At 38.8% G+C, this 12,966-nt stretch overlaps 1 protein-coding gene across 1 annotated transcript in view; it reads left to right on the top strand.

Moving 5' to 3' along the window:
* Positions 1–12,966, top strand: part of cpne2 (copine II) — a 62,571-nt gene that overhangs the window by 40,060 nt on the left and 9,545 nt on the right. The window contains exons 11-14 of the mRNA XM_034142128.1: positions 3,420–3,553; positions 4,229–4,283; positions 4,742–4,793; positions 6,825–6,958. Of these exons, the coding sequence (XP_033998019.1) occupies positions 3,420–3,553; positions 4,229–4,283; positions 4,742–4,793; positions 6,825–6,958 (375 nt within the window). The remainder of the gene's footprint in view (positions 1–3,419; positions 3,554–4,228; positions 4,284–4,741; positions 4,794–6,824; positions 6,959–12,966) is intronic.

The raw sequence follows: 12,966 nt of genomic DNA, 5'->3' as shown, positions 1-12,966 counted from the left end.
GATTTTCTCAATTCACAAAGCAATAATTTGCACTCTAAAAAAAACAAGAAATGCTCATTACGCTATCTTAGACATCCATTTCATTAACTATGCGTTAATCGTCTTATTGTGGCAGCTTGGTTTGACTTTTAGATTTCGATCGTGCGCTATACTTGTCATGTTATTGCAATTACTTGGTTTGCCATAGAGTTAGGCAACATGCAATACACTCCGAAACCCTTCATCTATTATGTTGTTTAATTTACAAAAACTAGCTGTGATGACAGAGAAATGTCATATTTCTTTATCACCCTGAACTACTGTAAGAGTATGCTACTTCAGTCTTCACACATACTGTATGCATTTTCAGGAGCACCATACATGCTAAAACTTACGGAAATACGCAGCAGCACCCTTATTATGTCCCCCCACATCTCTATTTCTGTCACTCTTGCTGTCCCTGCTGCTCTCTATGCCCTAACCTCTCTTCCATTCTTTACCTCATTTGCCCAATATCCTAACACATCTAGCACCTTTTTTGTCTCTTCCTGCTTCTCTACTTTCTCGGTTGTTGTCCTCCATTGAACCAGAACATTGTCGTTTCATAACACTCCAAACTAAGAGAGAAAGGAGATGGTGTAGACCAGGGGTGCCCAGTACGTCGATCGCAAAGGTAGTGTGGGTAGATCGCATGGCATTGAAAAAAAAATAATAATAAAATAGTTAGCCTATCATCCATCCTTACTATGGCATTTGCCACTAGATTGACGTACAGGTAAGCCAGTCTGATATCTCATATTTTCTAACACGCCGTTCACCACGCATGCGCGGTCAACCGCGCCAGCTGCAAATCACCAGCAAGCTGATTACCTAGTTAGCCTTCCAATTTATACAATTCTACTAAAGAAAGGGTATAAAATTGACGAAATGACCAAAAATGTACTGAGTTGTATTGTGCCATACGGGTTCATGCAGTGATACAAGGTACACCAACATACAATATGTATACTCTTATATATATATATAAATATATGTTTAGCATTTTTAATGTAGGTAGATCATTTTGACTTGGTCATTTTAAAAGTAGCTCCCAAGCTGAAAAAGTGTGTGCACCCCTGGTTTAGACAGATAGGAGGGGGGCGGAGTTTCTGGGTCGGGTCATTGTCAGCTCACAGATCGTCATTTATCGCCGGAGGAAAAACTTGTCACTCCTAATCTCATATTATGTTAGGCTTTGTGTGTGTGTGCGTGCGTGCGTGCGTGCGTGCGTGTGTGTGTGTGTGAGCCTTTTTATATTGGGTACATGTGTTTGAAGCATCTGTGTGTTCATATTTGTATATACTCTTTCAGCGCAGTATCACCCTGTGGTCATATGTGTTAAAAATATGCTTCTGTGTGGTTTCAGGGACATTATAAGCCTAGATTGGTCTTTTTGGCCACAGCTGGAAAGGTTGCATTCTCAAAAATAAGGAAATTCTCATTGAGTCTTTGCTCTGTGACCGTGAAGTTTTGAAATAACAATGTATGATGAATTAGGAAAACTATTCAGTGGGCAAATGTCTATTGTTAGTCAGGTTAAATGTCAAAATTCTATTTACAAGGTTGACAGGTATATTGATAAATTGTATTAATGAAGTGGATGCAGCGACAGTGACGTCACCGTTTGGTTTGTGCATTAACGTTGGTAGCCTCAAGTTAGGCATTTTGGCCACCGCCATTTTGTTTTTTGGAACCAGAAATGACCATGTTTGGGCAAGATGGTGGAGCTATGTACAAATGAGACTGAACAAGACATTTTGCTGAAAACAAACCCACTGTGAAAGGTTCAAAATTGTACACAAAACACCAAACCGGACAACATTGTTTTAACAACCTTTCACAAGGTATCCCAAAAGCATTTGCTAAATTAAACAAGACTTGAAACCAGCAATTGAGTCCATAAACTAATGTTTAAGGTAGTAAATTAAGTCAGAAGTAGGGTCATTTTCTTATAATTTATAAAATCGGACTGATTTTCAGATTTTGAGTCAGGTTTAAGGCATTTTACATTAACTACACTTTCCAGTACTAAGTGGTTGCTACTCTGGTATTTGATAAGGTTCAAAGGCTGCACTGACATATCATGGTAGACCATTTTTTCATACAAAAAAGTGATAGCATGGATTGTGGACTTCAGAAATCAATCACAATATTGAATAAATCATGCTAATTGGCTCTCAAACCAGCTATGTATGCGATGTGTTTTCCTCAAAATCCGACTGTCAACGTCCTTTAACTCCAAAATAATGAGATGTTTCAGCTCAGACACTGTTTTGAAAACTTACCAGCAACTCCAGTTCTTATTTTCTTTAAACTTTCAGACCTTTACTTCAAATTGTCTAATGAATGGCATAAATAAATAAAAGAAAGGATCACTGAGCCCTACATGAGGAAAACGGGCAGTTTTAAACTCTTAAAAAGTTCTAAAACCAGAGGTTATTTGGAAGACGGAAAACTCTACAATTTGTGAATCCAGAGGCTAAGACCGTTAGTTATAGTTATATAGTTTAACATAAAAGTGCTTACTGATCCTTTAAAGGTAGGGTAGGTAAGTTTGAGAAACCGGCTCGAGATACACTTTTTGTTATATTCCATGGAATGCTCTTAACATCCCGATAGCAATGAATATCTTAAGTGCTTTGACAAAAAATCCATACAAAAATGTCATCTGTGGAAGCCGTAGTACTGTAAAAAGCACGACCAATCATTTTAGCCGGCCCGTCTAAAATAACTGGATGGCCTACCTGCCTGTCAGCCTTCCATCTGTGCACAAACTTATCTCGTGCCCTCATTGGTCATGTGCGCGTTTGTGTGTGTTGGAGGAGGGGCTCTATAAGGAAGTGGCAGATTTTCTCCGGTTGTGTATTTTCAAATTCTAGCGATCTCGAGCCGGTTTCTCAAACTTACCTACCCCACCTTTAATAGAGAAACACATCAAACCATTAGTTGCTCCATCTAAGTGAAGCAGCATGTTTCACATTGAGAGCTATCATTAAATTCCTCATCCAACAAATAGTTGTAGACAGTGGAGTTGAAATGCATAACAGTATTAAAAATCACAGCTTCTGTAGTAACTAGATGAACCAATTTACCCTTTATATTCCCATCAGAATATACTGCACAGCAAGGAATCAATAAAACAGACATTTGTATTTTATGTCAAAAGAGATTCAACCATTCCTGTTTGTTTGCTGTTGCTGCTGCTGCCTCATTTATTCACCTGTCATTGTGCTATAGTAGGTGATTCTGCTTTGTTAACTTATTGGAGAAGGTAATAAAGGAAACAGATAACAACCCTCAACAATTAACTTATCCTGAGCTCATCAGAACATCCCTAATGTAAAAACACTGCAGCTTTTCTAAAATGACCTCTTATATGTCACTTCTTTGTATTTCTTTAGGTTGGAATAGACTTTACAGCATCTAATGGGAACCCTCGAGAGCCGTCCTCCCTCCACTACATTAACCCACTTGGCAGCAACGAGTATCTCGCTGCCATTTTAGCTGTGGGACAAATTATACAGGACTATGATACGTGAGTTTTTTTGATCAGATACAGAGCTACAGTTATCCTAATGTAAAGTAGGTATAATATGTAATAGTATATATCAGCCATATCGTTACAATATGTTTTTGTTGGCTTTGTTATTGTTTTTTTTTATTTGTATTTCAAATAGGATATATGGATATTTAGCAGGAATGGCACCTTAAGTGCCTTTAGACAAACACTGCTTCAAAACTGCTATATTAAGTATTTTAACTGGTTTTACACACCTTGATTGTTTGCTTTGGACCACCCAAAGTCTAAAAGCATGAGAGGAGATTGGCCTGGGGCCATATGAGAAAGACGCTTATGATGCTGTGTCTCTACAAAGACCAGAGTGACGGATTTTTGCAAACTTAACTCTGTACTGTCGTCACTGTGGGTTTTGTAGTAACAATTCAACTTGTTCATCTGAAGCCCATCATACCCAAGAACCACTCTTCTTTGTATCCTGCCCTTCAGAAAGCAGGTGCTTCTTCTCTTAGTGAAAAGCCATTTTGCTAAATTGCTTATTTATCCTGCTGGTTCCTCTTTAAATATACTTGAATTAGATTCTTAATAACAGGATTCTGTTTGCTGTAAATCCAGTTTATTGAATTTGAATGAAAAAACAAACAAGCAGGTTTAACTAATGTTCAAAATCTGTTGTCATGGTTTCCTCCTCAGCGACAAAATGTTTCCTGCTCTGGGATTTGGAGCCCAACTCGCACCAGACTGGAAGGTATGTGTGTGTGTGTGTTTCTTGGTGTTGTTGTTATTGTAGTTTGTGTGTGTATGTGTGATACATGTACAACAGTATGTGTGTATGCACAACAAAGGGAGGAGGGTTTACATGCAGACTTGCAGTTCAAACATGCCTATACAGTATAATACATGTATTTGACACACACACACACACACACACACACACACACACACACACACACACACACACACACACACAGGAGATAAAACTGTTAGCAATATTATACATGCATATTCACATGATTACACATACGCAACTGTCAACCCATCTGTGTTGCCATGGTACTGAGCTGATGAAAAGGACAAAGAAAAGAGAGCCGTTCAGAGAGCGGGAGGGAGGGAAAAAGTGTGGGAGAAACGGACAGTATTTTTCAACAATATTTTAAAGTGTAATGAAGAAGCAATATCATGGTCTGTGTTTCTCGTCTACTACAGGTGTCACATGAATTTGCCATCAACTTTGACCCTACAAACCCCTTCTGTTCAGGTGAGTAACTGTGTAGTCTCACACTCCATCCATGACCATGCTGCTGATTTAAATCATGCATTGGTTTTTATTTTCTCAAATGGATCCTTTGAGTCTGATTGTCTTCTTGAAGGACAGAGGGTGTCATATTGGTATGCTGTATAAACTGTAAAGCCCCCTGAGACAGATGTTATATTTGTGATATTGGGCTATATAAATAAACTTTGATTGATTGACTGATACAAATGTCGACATATATAGCATAGCACAATAGTATTAGCTGAAAACACAGTCGCTAAGCTATGCTTATAGGTTGTAATGGTAAATGGACTGTACTTATATAGCGCTTTATCAGGTCTTATCGACCCCTCAAAGCGCTTTACATATCGTTCACCCCTTCACACCTCATTCACACAGAGCAGCACATTCACAAACCGTTTGATCGGGAGCAACTCAGGGTTAAGTATCTTGCCCAAGGATACATCGACATGTTGACTGCACGGGCTGGTTGAAAGACGACCACACTCCCCCGCAGCCACAGTCACTGTAAACTTCTAAAATTGAAATGTTCAAGTGATTCAAGTGACACTAGAATATAATCCCATTTCCTCTTTTAAAATGTTAATATGAGGCTTTAATGCCATTGTGATGTTGTATAATATTAAAAAAAAGAACATTGATATATACAGATAAAGAGCTTAATATATAAACATCACTGCAACAGTGTTCTTCAGCTTTACTAGAATGGGTGACAAGTAGTAAAAAAAAGATAGCATGTGACAGGAGCAGGTGCTCCTGTCACATGCTATCTTTGAGTAAATAACAACTTCACACTTCACCTACACTTTCTACACAAGACGTTTCTCTAAATTGGCAATATGAATGCTATGCTACCAAACAGTTGCTCCTGACCAAAGCAGATATGATGTGGAGCGGTGCATTCACATTTATTCATTCACAGCTTCTCTGCTGTTGAAGACTATAAATACATTCATTGTGATTGGTAACAGACATTCATGGTCCTCAGATGATACATTCTAATGATTTTGGTATTATCCTGAATCTTCTCTAGCGCCACAATGAGGTTGTTATGTGGTTCTGTAGGATGGATGGATAAGAAATGTAGTTCCCACATTCATGCTCCCGTCAGAATCATTGTAAATGCTTTAATGAGCGCCTGATATTCCATTTAGCATCCTCATCAGCTCAATATTTATATATTATAATATATATATAGATATATTTGTAATCTCCTTCCCTTAGAATATATTTGTAATTCGTCAGTACTTTACATTTTGTTTTAATATTTTTGCAGGAGGTTATGCTTAATAAAAAAAATGTCAAAACATATTTGTGCTTACATATTTGTGTGTACTCCACAAATGCACTTTCTTTGTAAGGTTAGCAAACTATGACACTACAGCTCATATTTTCTTGGAAAGAGTAATTTAGCCTAAAGTCCAATGAAAAGTTCCAGGACAAAAAATAAAACCTGATTTAGAGTAGAGCAGTGATAAAGTGCTGCTATAGTTGATACAGACAACATTCTAGGTACCTAACAAGTGATCATATTTTAGCAAAAAGTCATTGTTTGTTTCCTTTAATTGATATGCCATATTTTGAATGTCGTAAAACAAAAAGCCATGCAGGTGATTGAGAAAGAAGGAGAGTGTTCAACAAAAGACCTCATTCACACTTCTAATTGTCTGGTTGGTTAAGCTGATTGGAGTCGAGAAAGCTGACGAGAAACAATCATCGTCAGCTTCTGGCCCTTGGTTAAAATGTCTCTCCATATGGAAGTATAAAGAGAGTTGGATACAGCGTTGGAGGCCCTGTTATTTACTATGAAGGTTGCTCAGTAGAGCATGAAGCCAAAAGGACCTGACTCTCGAAAACAAAAACACCTGGATCTCCTGGCGATCCTACTCATCCATGGGGCCAATACAGCATGCACACTTTCAAGTTCTGTAAGCCTCTCTCCTGCCATCACCACTCCTCAAACCATTAATGTTCATTGAAACTCAAATACATTTTGTATTTCTCTCCATCTAGGTGTGGAGGGTATTGCACAGGCTTACTCTGCCTGTCTTCCTCACATTCGCTTTTACGGCCCAACCAACTTTGCTCCAATCATCAACCATGTGGCCCGTTTTGCTGCCCAGGCACTTCAACAAGAAAAAGCAGCGGTATGTGATAACAACTAACCTGTTTGTCCACCATTCTATGTTTTAATTACTTTAAAGTTGACCGCCTCAACAAAAAGTATTCCAGTTTCCAAAACAACCAGTATCCACTAAAATGCCATGCCTTATCAAAACCAGCCATGTATCACAATCTGTCAGAACTCTCTTCTGAACCATATGAACCATCATAATGCAACGTTTTATTCCTCTGAGTCACTCCTTTTTCTCACAAACACTGCTTTTCTCTTCATTTTCTCTATAGTGCTTTCAACCTCTCTCTCTCTCCCTTTCTCGCTCCTTGAGCTAGGGGCGGCCCCGCTACCTGCTATACTTTTAAAGATAAGAAGATGATGTTGAACAGAACATGCCATGATATAAGACAGCATCAGAGGGATTGTGAACCAGCATGTGTGCTCATAAATTAGTGGTCTGCATGTCAACGGGACATATCTTTTACTTATCTTGTAGAGGGGCTGTATGTCAGAGTAAGACCCATAATATCCCCCAAAACAAGATATTAAGTTTATCTTTGTCATCCATGCTGTGCTGGTATTTACCTGGAAAGCTGTGACGTAACAACCCCCATCACCTCCTACTCACACTGCCTCATAGTGATAAGCAAATATTGAAAAACCACAATTGGACGATATGAAAATAGAAACTGTCACCCAACCCTAAAGAGTGCTTCATTTTCTCGGGAAATCAATTTGGCCGCACATATCCTGCCAATATATGCACAGGTCATGACCCAAATAGTAGGAATCCTCTGGGCAGCATGGTGATCTGCTATATAGATTTTTAGAAGAGTATTATGTTAAAGGAGACAATTTGGCATACAGTAAGGGTTGCAAAAGGTCAACGGTTAGGTTTGGTTCGGTTTCTTATCACTATTTAAAGAGGGTTGCATGGATGAAGTAGCATCCCAAGGGCTCGTTCGAAAATAACCCAATGTGAATTTTTCAATTGATTTGGGATTTGAGCAGCAAATAACTCTATGGAAAACAAAAGTTTATGATTTACCGATTTTGTTTAGAAGAATATTCTCCAAATATTAACACTGCTTTTTATCAAAAAAGTGTTGGTGTTGTTGCAGTGTTTAAGGCTTTATTCAGTTTTGCATTTTTTAGCAAGATGAGCACCTAAGGGCAGTGGCGCCAGCAGGGGGGGGGGGCAGGGGGGGCCATGGCCACCCTGATATATTTGTTGGCCCCCCCACTGGCCACCCCACCACACACACTGCCTCGCCAGTCACGTATGCGTAGTAGTTTATCTGATATTTAACAACAAATACACAGCCAGCGAGTCGCTTGATTTGAGCTTCCAACGCTCATACTGCAGCCCCTCCCTCTCCCACTGCTACCATGGTAACACTCTGATACTCGCGCGCACCACTCTGAGATTCGCGGGCACAGACAGCAGCAGGTTGCAGCAAAACGTGTGTTTCTTTCTACTGACTGGACTGGAGTTGACAAAAATCCACCAGACTTCTAGAAGGTAAATCGTATACGTTCGTTGTTAATGAAAAGGAGCTATGGAAGTACTTATTCATAAATCACCTAACACATGTATACATAACACAAAACAAGGTTCTTTTAAATGTTGTTTGAAGTTAAATGTTAACTATCCGTAGTATATTCACTCCAGATGAATAGTATCAGAAAATGTGGAATCCTAGAATCTGGAGAATCACAGAACGACCGGTCGCTCTGCTCGGTTCGCTCTGCTCGGTTCGCTCTGCTCGGTTCGCTCACGGCCGGCACCGCCCTTAATGTGTTTTTAAACGGCATCATTGAAGTTGTGCTGACACCCCCTAAGTAAAATGACTTCCCGCGGCTATGTGCCACCCCAAGATTTTCACCCTTATGAAAAATGTCTGGAGGCGCCACTGCCTAAGGGCAGCCATTTCCAGTCTGTCTGTACATGCCATGGTGTGTGTGCGTGTGTCACATGTGCATGTTTGTTACTTCCCTTATCCCCTCCAGTTTTGGGGAAGGTAATAGTATGAAATATCAGACGTGCTCCATCTTGATGGATAAGATTTTATCCACCATCAGGTTAACCTTTTATTTTATTTTAACAAAATGTTTCATCAGCTGTTCAGTGTATTTCCATGGAAACTGGAACAGATATATTGTGGATGAATTCATCAAGATGAATTGAAATGTTTTTGATGATCCCCTGACTTTTCCACTAGTGATGCCATCAGTTCATAATGTCGATATGCGTAAAGACCAATACATTGTATATTTGCTACCTTTCTCAGCGCTCTCAAACAACTTTTAAGGGTTTGCTTTGTCTTTTAACTGATATCCTCTCCTTCATCTTCTGATATCTCACTTACTTGGCATCTTAAGCCTATCTGGTCCAATTTTCTTTCATTATTTGGAGGTTCCCATTGTGTACTCTCACTGGCCTATTTGCCTTGTCCAGTGATGTTTTCCGTTGTTCCTTTATCCCTGCTCTATGGTGGTTTGCTTCCCAAATTCCTGTGTTTCTGTGTTATGGGAAGTCATCAACTACAAACTACTTTACCTTCAAGGCACTGGGACACCACTCTCATTTCTTCTTTGCCTTTGTAGAGGTCCTATGTCTCTCTTAATCCTTCACATTCCCACCCAGACAAAGGTTTGATCATATCATCCTATAGTACATTTCACCAAGAAACAGAAACATACCACTAAATAATTGAATTGACTCACCAGTAGTAGAGGAGCAGTCTGCAGTGAGTGCCTGTCAGGGCACTCACTGCAGACTTTGTAATCATAATGTATTTACTCAGATGGCACAAACAAGTGTGTACATCTGTTGGCTCTGACTGCTGTCATGTTGACCGGGGAGTGCCAGGGAGGACGGTGACAGACTGGAGTGACAACTGCTGTAATCTCTTCTTCCATCTCACACCTCTTCTCAACCCAATTTCTCACATTTTGAAAGTCTCACAGCTAAATAGCATGATAGGGAAGCACGCTGCATTACATTTTCTCCTTTTATTGAGTTACTTAATGCTACGTTTTTCTCCTCTCCAACTGGGGTTGTCTCTTTTATGCTATTGGTGCTACAGCAGGGGTTAAATTGGGATTTGATATGTGGGAGGGCTCTGTTTGAAGACATTTTTACAAATATCCAACCTTCAAATTTGTATTTTAAATCAACATCGCTCAGCACACTTGCTGAAGAACATTTGTGTGGTAATCTCAGTTCATTTGTAGGGCTGCGCTGTAAACTATTTAATTATGACCGATCATAACTCAGCTTTATGCACACACATACATTTAGCATGGTTTAGGAAATGGGCTCCGTGTTACAAGACGGGTCGGGCCGTTTGGCGGCTCTCTCTTTGTACCAACAAGTCCTCCAACTCATACGACCAAATAGGTCGATTGTTCAGCAGCTTATTACGACCTATAGTCACATTTTAAAGTTTAGCACCTCTAGTGGTCGTATAAGAAACAACAATTTGCGGCAATTGCAAACGCTCCGGAGGGTCGTATATTTACAAATAACCCTCTCTGGAAAATCCTAAATTGTAGAATAGTTTGACCATTGAAATGCTTTTTGATTAGATTTCTAGCGAAAAATGTATATTGTACTTTTAGAATCCACGTCCAGTGGATGTGTAGGATCTATAGTTTGATAGATATTACGAAGATTATTTGAGGTCTCGCCAGGAGAACGTGTATGTCTTTCCCCCTATGTAAAGTTAGCGTCTACCCATAATCCTCAGCTATCGTTGAAGCTCGGTGATTGGATGTTTTAGCCGCAATGCACGTTGGGATATGGTGTTTATGCGATGTGAAATCCGAAAACATAAACAAATAAATAATAATAATACTTTATTCCGAGTGTGCTTGCTTTTTTCTTTGAAAGTCATCACATAACGGCATTGTAATACACAGTTCGGCTGTATTAAATATGACAAACTGCCGTAGTTCTCTATTTATAGAGCCCTGATTAGAAGACCTTTGGACAAACTGGAAGAAATGCCGCCGAAACTGAATACTTGACGTGGATCATAAATATTATATAATTAAACAACATCTTCAATTTCTCTTCACATAATACGTCTCCTTGCAGTATCAATAGTAATTCAGCTGACTTCTATATTTGATCCAATTGGTAGATAGGTTATAGGTTATAGGTTATAGGTTTACACCATAACGGTGCACAGCTGATAGAAAGGGACTTGTAGTTTTTAAAGATATTACTGATATAGTCAGGGGTTTTGGGTGATAGGAGACACACCTATGGAATCAGAATTTCAATAGCTTACCATTAAATGACGGATATACCTCAGATATTAATGTGTAGAACTACAATATGTGAAATAATATAGCAATATCCTGTAAAATTATGTGAAAACATGAATAAAACTACACATCTTCAGATGTTATACACTAATAATACAAAGTTATTTGTAACATCTTCATAAAGTATAATTTAATGTGTTAACACTGTAAATTTGACAGTTTTTTAACCCGCACCGCCTAGTGGTTAAAGCACGTTATTGCATTGCATTTTTTTTAATGTTATATTTGATGAAAACATTTAAATATTAAGAGTAGCATACATACAAAATAGGGGGAAAGTAGAAGGTCAATGATAGAAATATAGAATAGAAAATATCAAGAAGATACTGTAAGTGATCTCTACAATAAAACAGTTTAGTGCAGGACGTCCAAAGATATTAATAGGAGGATGTGCAAAACAGACAAAATAAGGCTGTATTTAAACATTAAAGAATGCTTTAATGTCTTCTTTTGAATAAGAAAAAAACGTTTGGGGTATCTACAGATAAATATTAAGCCTGACAAAGTACTTAACGTCTAATATATTGCATAGTTTATTTTGGCACTTGACAATCACCTTCACTGAATTTTACTCGGGTGTAACTAAAGTCTAAGGGTTGTATATATTTCACATCATTAATCAGAATCTGCAAAGTAACTCAAATACATTTAGTGGAGTAAAAATACCAGGTTACCCTCTGACTTGTAGTGGAGTAGAACAAAGTATAATGAATTGCATGTTGTACATGCTGCTGTAACAAAAACATTTCCCAACTTGGGATCAATAAAGTATATCTTATCTTATCTTATGTTAAGATGATCGATGGCTACTGCCATATTTGCAAAAAGTGCATGTTTCAAGGTTTGTCAATTAACAGTAGGGGTCACAGACATAAGACCAGCTATTAAATAAAGCTCTTCTGACCTTAGCTGTCATGTGGGTATATTAATGCTGGCCATTATGGACACAAGCAATTTTCACCCATTTATTAATTATATGTTTTAAAATTGATAACACCAGTGTACACAGTTTCTGTTGATGTTGTTCGTGAAGTTTTAACCAAGTTAGATCCTAAGAAACCGGCCGGCCCGGACAACGTAGAACCTTTCTTTTTAAAGATAGCTGCAGATTTTATTGCTCCATCTCTCACTACTCTTTTTAACCTCTCCCTCAGCACAAACACAATTCCAAAATTGTGGAAGTCAGCGTATGTCCTGCCTCTACTAAAAGGTGGGGAGGCAACTTTATTAAATAATTATAGGCCCATCTCTAAATTATCAGTTCTGGCTAAGGTTCTTGAACGCCTAGTGAGTGAGCAGGTAAAGGTGTTTTTATGTACAAATGACATCCTGTCTAAACATCAGTCAGGCTTCAGAAAGCAACATAGCACCATCACTGCCACAATGAAAGTGGTGAATGATGTGGCGAATATTTTAGATAATAAGCAGAGCTGTGCAGCTCTATTTATTGACCTCTCCAAAGCGTTTGATACCGTCGATCATTGCATCTTGAAGCAGAGGCTACTCAGTATTGGCTTATCCAGCCATGCAGTGGGGTGGTTTGTGAACTACCTCTCTGAAAGGTCCCAATGTGTTCACTTTGATGGGCTGTCTTCTGAGTGGTTAAACATTACTAATGGTGTTCCTCAAGGTTCTGTTTTAGGTCCACTTTTATTTTCCATCTACATCAATAGTTTAGGTGAAAATGTCGATGGAGCAACCTTA

Source organism: Trematomus bernacchii, unplaced genomic scaffold (assembly GCF_902827165.1).
Source record: "Trematomus bernacchii unplaced genomic scaffold, fTreBer1.1, whole genome shotgun sequence".
In the NCBI taxonomy this organism is placed as follows: domain Eukaryota; kingdom Metazoa; phylum Chordata; class Actinopteri; order Perciformes; family Nototheniidae; genus Trematomus; species Trematomus bernacchii.
This window is presented reverse-complemented; position numbering and strand designations above follow the sequence as displayed.